The 9,278-nt window shown below is 46.7% G+C and overlaps 1 protein-coding gene across 1 annotated transcript; it reads left to right on the forward strand.

Annotated features, from left to right (window-relative positions):
* Positions 1-1,357: 1,357 nt before the first annotated feature.
* RNASEL (ribonuclease L) lies at positions 1,358-5,906 on the forward strand. Its single transcript, XM_064720110.1, has 6 exons — positions 1,358-2,768; positions 3,508-3,596; positions 4,551-4,741; positions 4,854-4,974; positions 5,274-5,395; positions 5,771-5,906. The coding sequence occupies exons 1-6, from the start codon at positions 1,358-1,360 to the stop codon at positions 5,904-5,906; spliced, it is 2,070 nt and encodes a 689-aa protein (XP_064576180.1).
* The last annotated feature ends 3,372 nt before the right edge of the window (positions 5,907-9,278 follow it).

The following is a 9,278-nucleotide window of genomic DNA, read 5'->3' on the forward strand; positions in this document are numbered from 1 at the left end:
GCAGTCAGGACTGTGTGTGGCTGCCATCCAAAACTGAAGGGGAATGTCCATCTCCACCTACCACTGATGGCTTATCAGGTAACCTGGGATGAGTCTGAGGTGATATTTACAGCAAAAGCAGCAGGGACACCTGTGGGAGAGGGGCTGGAGGGAATGTGCTTTTTTCCCTGAGTTAAATCCTCATCAGCTTCTACCTGGATAAACAGGAACCAAGTTAAAGAGAGCTGCACTCACAAGAACACCTTGTGCTAAAGCTCAGTGAAAACCATCCTGACCTTGACTAATGGGCTTTATTCTCTCATAAAATACTCTCCTCGAATTAAAAAGAGGGGGGGAAATGTAGTCAGCACAGCAAATTCTCCAAGTCAGAAAGTCTCTAACTGGGAATTCTTATACTGATGTTCTCCCCTCTCTGAAATCATAGGAAAATGTGTGCAGGAGGGGCTGGATTTGAAATGGGTTGGATGAAAGGCATGCCAGTTCTCTTGAATCCAGGAAAATTCAAAATTAGAGGATTAGAGGAGAAGCAGGGGTGAAATCCATGTGTGTGGCAGCATGTGGGTATTGCTGAAGGAGTAGGAGGCTATAAAGGCATGAGAAAACAATAATTATGCCTCTTCTAGACAACATCTTTAGAGGATTTGGGTCTTTCCCTTCTATTGGCGTTGTAGCAGCTCCATGGAGAAAAGTGGGAGGGAAAGCACTGGTTAAATGGCAAAAATCCAAATTAAATTTAGGTACAAAGACTTTGGTGGAACATATTTGTTTGCAATTTCAATGATTCTCCCCAGTCACTCACACACCATCACCTGAGGGGCTGGGCCCAGGCAAGGAAACAAGGGGTCCATGAGTGCTAAAGCTGTGCTTCTCTCCAGGCCTTGGCTCTCCCAGCTGGCACTGGCACTGCTGTCCTCAGCTGCCCCTCTCACAGGACATATGGAGTGTAAATGGTGAGCATTCACAGGCTAATGAAACAATATTTTCTGTTCATTAATCAGGTGAAGACCACAGAGCCCTCAAAAGTGCCCCCAAATGTGTTTGATGGGCCTCGCCTGGCACATGCGCCACTCTGAAAGCACTGAGCACGGCACCTCTCCCATCCTTCAGGAGTTGCACTGCATCCTTCAGAGAGCACTGCACCTCTCCATCCTTCTGGTGGTGAACCCAGAACGCTCCCTGTGACCATCACACCTCTCCATCCTTCTGGTGGTGAACCCAGAGCCCTCTCTCTGACCATCACACCTCTCCATCCTTCAGGTGGTGAACCCAGAGCCCTCCCTGTGAGCACCGCACCTCTCCATCCCTCTGTGGAGCCCTGGGTTCTGGTGGTGAACCCAGAGCCCTCCCACTGACTACCATGGAGCCCCCAGCTCACAACCAGGAGGCAGCAGAAGTCCTTAGCTCAGAGCTAAATAATGCTGTGTGCAGCAAGAACAAAGCAGCTGTGCTGGAGCTGCTGGAGCGAGGGGCAGATGTGAATTCCAAGGTGGGCAGTGGCTGGACACCCCTGCAGAGCGCAGTGAGCATCGGTGAGGTGGAGCTGGTCCGGCTTCTGCTGGACAGGGGAGCCTCTGTGCATGCCAGGAAGGACAATGGGGGCACTGCCTTTACTGAAGCAGGGATTGCAGGGAACGTGGAGGTCCTGGAGCTCCTCCTGGAGCGTGGCTCAGACATCCACGAGCAGGACATCAACGGCTTCACAGCCTTCATGGAGGCCGCGTGGTACGGGAGGGAGGAAGCGTTGAGGTTCCTCTACAGCAGAGGGGCAAAGGTGAATTTGGGGAGGGAGCCCAGCCAGGAGAAAGTCAAGCTGCACAAAGGAGGGGCCACAGCGCTGATGGACGCTTGCAGGGAGCGCCACTTCTCGGCTGTGAAAATCCTGGTCCAGGAGATGGGGGCTGACGTGAACATCCGTGACAACAGAGACAGGAATGCCCTGATCCATGCCCTAAAGGAGGGTTCAGACAAAAGAAAGGACGTGTCACCTGTGCCCATAGTTCATTTCCTGCTGGAGCACGGTGTGGATGTGAAGAGCAAAGATGAATGTGGGAAAACTGCCCTCATCCTGGCTGTTGAGATGAAGAGCCTGGATCTGGTGACAGCTTTGCTGGAGAAGGATGAGATAGATATTGATGATGCAGATGAGGAAGGCAACACAGCCCTGATGGTGGCTGTGGAGAAAGATGATCACAGAATAGCAAAGTTGTTGTGCGAAAAGGGAGCGAGGACGGATCGTGGGAACCTGATTGCAGTTGCCAGGAGGAATCGTTCTCCCAGCATGGAAAATCTTCTTCGTGAGCACAAGGTCAGGTTTGTTCCAGAAACGCCCAGAGCATGGGAGCCACATAGCAAATGCTGGAGGGATCAGCTGAAAAGCCTTGATCAAATGTATCGCCCCATGATTGGCAAACTGAAGACATTTCCATACATCCAGCAGAAAATTCAGGATGGCATCTACCTCGGGCTCCATGGGGGCACAGAGGTGGCAGTGAAAATAACTCGCAGTGAAGAGGGCAACAGAGAGAAAGAGTTCCTTGAAAAATGTTCTCACAGCGAACATCTACTGAAGCTCTTCCAGTCTGAGAAGCAAAAAGGCTGCATGTACTTGTGCTTCCCACTCTGGGAGAAAAACCTCCAGGAGCACCTGCAGGACCTTGAGGGCCAGAAGAATTACAAAGCTGCTCTGAAGACCATCTTCCAGGCACTCAGAGAGCTACACTCCCTTGGGTTTGCTCACCAGGATCTACAACCCGGGAACTTCGTAATAGGTTACGTTTTGATTTCCTTATACTTTCATTTTGCTTTCTTTATGTTTTCATTTTGCTCTCCCTGAAGTTTAGAGAAGAAGGTGCCTCACAGCTGTCTGTAAAAGTAGAGATGTCTTTGTGCTGAATGGGGTGGCTTTAGATCTCTGTGGTGCTGTTCGCAGGGCTCCCAGGACAAGGGAAGAGAGGAGAACCTTGACTCCATGTTTCAGAAGGCTGATTTATTATTTTATGATGTATATTATATTAAAATATACTAAAAGAATAGAAGAAAGGATTTCATCAGAAGGCTTGAAAGGAAAGGAATGGAATGATAATAAAATCTTGTGACTGACCAGAGTCTGAGCCAGCTGGACTGTGATTGGCCATGAATTAAAAACAACCACATGAGACCATCACAGATCCACCTGTTGCATTCCACAGCAGCAGATAACAATTTGTTTACATTTTGTTTTCGAGGCCTCTCAGCTTCTCAGGAGAAAAGATCTTAATGAGAGGATTTTTCATAAAATATGTCTGTGACAGATCTCCTCTTTAAATAAGTACAGATAGGTTCACAGAGAGAACAAGCTTACACATCCCATTAGCTCTGCCCACCGCTCCAGGACTCTGCAGGCAGACCAACCCATCACAGGTGCCTCCAGAGAACTGTGTTTTAAAGAAGGGGCCATCCAGAAGTCAGCAATGGACCATATGAAGGTTTGCCACCTTTATTTGCTAACAATTTCTCTTATTTCCCCAGATTTAGGTGGCAAAATTTACTTGGCGGACTTTGGTAATAAAAGAAGGTCGATTGAAGGCCAAGAAGAACTTGTAAAGTCAGATCTACAGGTAAGTTCTCTGTGAACCAACCTGTGGTTTAAAATGTTGGGTGCTCTGTAGCTGTGGGTCCTAGGGAAAGGCTTTTTGAATTTCCAGCTAGAAAATGTTTTTGATTTGCGGGGAAATCGGTGTCGTGACAGGTGTTGCATAAGAGGGATGTTGGTTTGGATGCCCATCTCCTCTGTCCTGGTGCACACAGCTTCGAGGTTTGTGCTGGGTGTGTTGAGTCTTAACTTCTTTTTGCCAGGGTCAGGATTAAATGCATATAGATGGTAATTCTTGTTGGGACTCAGATGTTCAGTAGTTCTTATCTATACTGCAGTCTCACAAACCCTGAGTTCTACAGCACTTCACTCTAACAAACTAAAAATGGAGCCCTGTCTCTCTCTGTCTACAAGGCCTTTTAAGGATAAACTGTCCAATTGAGAAATAACACCTAAATTATTTTTACTTTTAACCCAATGACCCAACCCACTTTTAATTATTTTTACTTTTAACCCAACCACCTGTAGCCCACAACATGGACTTTTTTATCCAATTACACAAAACCACCTAAACCCATGGAGAAGAAGGTGAAGAAGAAGGACCAGCCTCTGCCCTAAAACCTCCATCTTGCTTTATATTTATTACTATAGTCTAAACCCTTAAACTCTAAGCTTTCCACCATGTGATATTACACACTTTTAATCAAACTACACACCCATAATCTCAGTTTTATCATTCAATTTTGGAAGCCTTCTCCGTGGCTTCAGGTGAAACGCAGTGTTCTCTTGGGGGTCAGTGCCTTTCAGCACAGAAAGGGTAATGAGATGGGATAAAAGTCTAAAATTCTCAGTGACCAGGGTTCCAACAGGTGTGTATTTTATACTTCTGAGCCTCTGCAGGATTTGGGGATATGAGTCCTCTTCCATAGGGCTGTAGGCTGGGTGCCAGTGGCACGGGAGCAGTGATGTCTCTTTGCAGGCCCTGGGCAGGCTCGTGCTCTACATTTTAACAGGGGGTAGGAAAACCCTCCAGCAAGTTGGAATTGAGGATTTGGATCCCAATTCCCCAGATTACACAGAGGCTCTGGACCTGGTACAAAGCCTGTCTTCTCCTGATGAACGAGGCTTGGAAGGGTTGAGCAAACATCCCTATTTCTGGAGCATTCAGAGGTAAGGCCTGGGAGTACAAAGGAGGTGGAATTTTGCTGTGGGAATTGCCTGTAGTGCTGGGAAATCCCACTGGGAGATCCCACTGCAGCTAATGAAGCTTCTCATCCCACAGCAGGTTCAACTTCCTGAAGAGTATATGGAATAAAATCAAAGATGACCAAAACCAAAAAAGTATTTTTCAAGATCCTAATGTCACTAAGAAAGCTTTTCCTTATCCACAGTGGACCAAAACGGTAATCCTCTTGAATTTGGGTTGGTATCAGGCTTGAGCTGGACATTCAGGCAGAAGATTTTCTGAGTGTTTAAAAATGGAACTGGAAAAAGTAGCCCCACATAAAATACAGACAACTGGAAAAAACAATTCAGTCGAATTGTTTTGCATGTAGTCAGAGGATGTTGATACTAAAGGGAGCTCTCCTAACTGGGGTGATAAAAGGGGTTGATCATTCTCAAGTTGGCTGGCAAATCTTCGAAGTCTATTGGGTTTTGTGGGGTGTGAAAGGCAGGGAATAATCTGTGTGCCTTCTTTCAGATTGACAAAGATATTTTACATGCCATGGAAAACCCCAGGAATGCAAAACCTACCAAATACAGAAATAATGTCACCCATCTGCTGAGGCTCATGAGAAACATGGATGAACATAAAGATGAAAAGTAAGTGTTCTCATCCTTGCCCCTGCCATAGAGTCAGAGAATATCCTGATCTGGAGAGGACCCTCAAGGATCACCAAGTCCTGTCTTTGCCCAGGACAAGCCCAAGAATCCCCACCACATGCTTGAGAGATCTACCCAAGATGAAAGTGAAAGACAGATGGAGGTGTTGGAGCATTAGCCAAAAAAAAAAAAAAAAAAAGAAAAGAAAAGAAAAAAAAGAAAAAAGGATGGAGGAGTAGAAAAGTTGCAGCTCTGGGATTTCTAGGAAACCTCTCCAAGTTATGAGAAAGCCTCTCTGGAATGGCTTTTTTTCTGCAAGGACATCCTCCCCTTGGACAGGCTTTAAAAATCCTGTTTGCTTTTGTTCTCTTTCAGGATCACCAACAAAATAGGAGACTATGCTGAGTATTTCCTGGAGACTTTCCCAGAACTCACCATGTATGTGTACAACAGCTTACGGCAGAACCCCAGGTGCAGCCACCTTGCAGACTTCCAGGAGCCTTCTCTATAGCATGGCACTGCCTCCTGCCCCATGTCTGATCCACCATCACTCCTTTTATTTCTTATTTATTCACTCTAAAAGAGCTGAAGAGGTGGGTAAGGAGATGGGATAAAGCACATCCAGGGACAGAGTATGGAGGACTTGAATTCGGAAAAATTCCAAAGAGTCTGGTCTAACAACCACGAGCTTTGGATGCTCTGATTTGCACTGTGATTGTATGTTGCTTATGAAAGTATTTTTCAGGTGTTAAAAAGGTTGGGTTTGGTGGGGTTTTTTTTGTGTTTCTTTTTTTTTTAGTGTCTTTTTGTTGGTTTTTTGTTTTGTTTTGGTTTGGTTTTTTTCGGTGTGGTTTTGTTTGTTTGTTTGTGGGTTTTTTGTTTGGTGGTTTGTTCATTTTTGGGCAGGCTTTTTGTTTGTTTTTTTTTTTCTTTGTTGGTTTGGTTTCTTTGTTTTTTGGGACATTTTTTTTGTTTGTTTTTTGGTTTTTGCGGGGTTTTGTCCCAAACTCCTATAATTGATTTTTAATGACCCCATGCAGAAACAAACTTGAAATAAACTCAAATAAAAAAATATGAGCCTGCACTGTGGCTGAGGCACTTACCTTAATGGTAAGAAATGAGTGAGTTTTCTATTATGACTTCTTTTTGTCATTCTCATCTACAAAATATGCTGCGTTTAAAAGAGATCCATACAAATATTTCATTGACATGCTTTAAACATCACTGCTTATTGTCCCAGTGGAAAGAAATAATGTCAGGGCTCTGTTTTGATCAGCATTTTCTCTTGTGGGAAAATCTACTTTTTATTTTGGTCCTACGTAGAATCCATCCCAACTGAAACCCTTCAAGAACAGCACCTGAGCTATATTTTAAGGGATATGGTGATTTCATTGCTGTCCTCATGTCATTGAGGGGAGAATCCTGCTGTGGCAGGTGCAAAAGGGCACCCTGGCTCGGGAGGCACTAGGAGCTGGCACAAGATTTTGTTGTTCTGCTGTTACACCACAGGCAGCCTCAACACAGAGCAGTGACTAAACCCAGCCAGGCTGTGATTTATCTCTCTGGGGTGATCTGGCTGCTGGGAAGAATTTCCAGGGATTGCTCCTGTGCTCTGTTCTGGTGTCAGAGAAGAGAGCTGACCCATGCACAGCATCTGCAGAGCAGACTGCTCCAGGAGCATCAGTGACACAGCTTTCCCGAAGAAGCTTCTTGAAAAACATGCCTTGGTGGCACAGACACATCTGTACTCACACAGGATCATTTCAGCTCTTCCTGTGGGGTTCCAAGGAGAGCTTTATAGAGCTTTTTCATCATAAGAGTCCAGAAATGAAGAGCTACTCAAAAGAGGGAAAGCAGGAGTTTATATATGGATTTTGAGGGGCGGAGCAGAACACCAGGACCAATGGGATGAGGGCACAGGGGTGGAAGGACCAATGGGATCCATTAAATCTGCATCTCACAGCAAGGCATGCTGGGAGAAGCCTTTTCCTCACCCTAACAAGGTGGTTATGGGTTGAGGGGTTTTTTTGGGTTGTGAATTTTTTCACACATCAACCCATGGGAGGGATGGATGCAGGACTGGAGCAAAGCTGTTGGTCTCTTTCTCCAGGCAGCACTGACAGAACCACAGGACACGGCCTCAAGCTGCACCAAGGGAAATACAGGTTGGAATTGCAGAAAGGGTGATAAAGCTCTGGAATGGCTGCCCAGGGAGGTGGTGCAGTCCCCATCCCTGGGTGTGTTTAACAAAGCCTGGATGTGGCACTGGGTGCCAGGGTTTAGTTGAGGTGCTGGGGCTGGGTTGGATTTGATGACCTTGGAGGTCTTTTCCAACTCATTAATTCTGTGAATTCTGTGAAAAACACCAGGCTGCCTCTCCCAGGAGGATGGGCCAGTGAGACAGCAGGCAGGATGGAAAAGGATGGAAACTGCTGGGCAGTGCTGCAGCTGGTGGTGTGGCAATGTCTGGGGCAGAGCCCAAGGATGGAGGTGTCCTGAGGAGCTGGGGGCAGAACCAGCTGCCAGAATTAGTGCTGTGGTCTGTCCCAGCATCAATGGCCATCTGAGAGGTGCTGCCTTTGCCTCAGGGGTGTGATTTGACCCCACACACTCCATTGCCCTTCCGTCCTGCCTGCATTTGCTGTGCCTCTGCCTTTCTCCTCTGCTGGGGCTCCCCAGGCCAGCTGGCTGAGCCCAGTGATGGGCTCAGGTGCTGCCTGTCCTGGCTCTGGCATGCTGAGGATGCACATGCTTGTGTGCACAGGGATGCTCCCAGCTCCCCGTGGCTCATCTGCTGCTCTGAGGAACAAACCCACAAAGCAGCCCGCAGAACAGAGGCAGCGCAGTCAAAGCTGCTCTTAGGATTTGGTTTTGCTGTGCTGAGCTTCAGGCACATCTGTGAGGCCTTAGAGAGCTCACAAAAACACAGCAAGGTTTTGGGGCTGAAAGCTTTCATGGCAAAATCAACTTCCAGCACAGCAGTTCTGAGACTTGGTCACATTTTGTGTTGTAGGAATGGTATCAGCTTCCCAGGCCCTTCAGTTAAATAAATGTTCTTGGGTTTGGGTATTTTTGATCCTCCAGAGGCAAAGTGTTGATAATCAGAACTGATAAATATGAAACATGGTGTCCTCTGCCTTCAAATGCACCTGGTGTTATTCCCAGGATGGATTCTTCTAGGATCTGGGATTAAAAAGTGGATAAAAATAGCTCAAAATTGCAAAGCTGAGAGCTTGCCTCTGACAAACTGATAAAGATTGTGGTCTTTTCTTCACAAGGTCCAAGGAATATTTGTGGTTTCTGCAGCTTCCTGGTGACTTGGCAAAGTCACTTTGACTCAGTTTCAGCTGGGTAGAATTAAGGCCTTTGCTATGATTCGGTTAGTGCTTTATAAACACACACTGGCTTAAAAAAAACCCAAAAACCAAAAAAAAAACCCACCCCAAAACCCCAAACCTCACCAAAAAAAGCATGCTGAAGCCCCAGTCAGACAGGAGCTGATTTTTGCTGGAAATCCAGAAAGGCTTTTGCAAAGCAGGCCCCATCTCAGCACCCAGCTAAAGTGAACCAAATGGGCTCTCTCAGCCTTGCTGCCCACAGGAAGTATTTCACTTGTGTGGGAAGGTGAGGAGCTGAGGTGCATTTCCCAGATCCACGTGAGGAGGGAGATTTGTGTGGTGTTCCAGCTGCAAACATGTGTCACAGCACCTCCCTGCCAGGGCTGTGAGCTGCTGTGCTGCCACCAGGTAAGCTGGAGGATGATGTCAGTTGCTTTATTTTTAGGTTTCTTCTTGCTGGGTGCAAACAATTCCCTGCGTCCAGGCTGCTCAGCTTCCTTGGATCACACCTGTGTGGGTGTTGTTTTGGGAGGGCTGAGCTTCCC

Source organism: Zonotrichia leucophrys, chromosome 8 (genome assembly GCF_028769735.1).
Source record: "Zonotrichia leucophrys gambelii isolate GWCS_2022_RI chromosome 8, RI_Zleu_2.0, whole genome shotgun sequence".
Taxonomy (NCBI): domain Eukaryota; kingdom Metazoa; phylum Chordata; class Aves; order Passeriformes; family Passerellidae; genus Zonotrichia; species Zonotrichia leucophrys.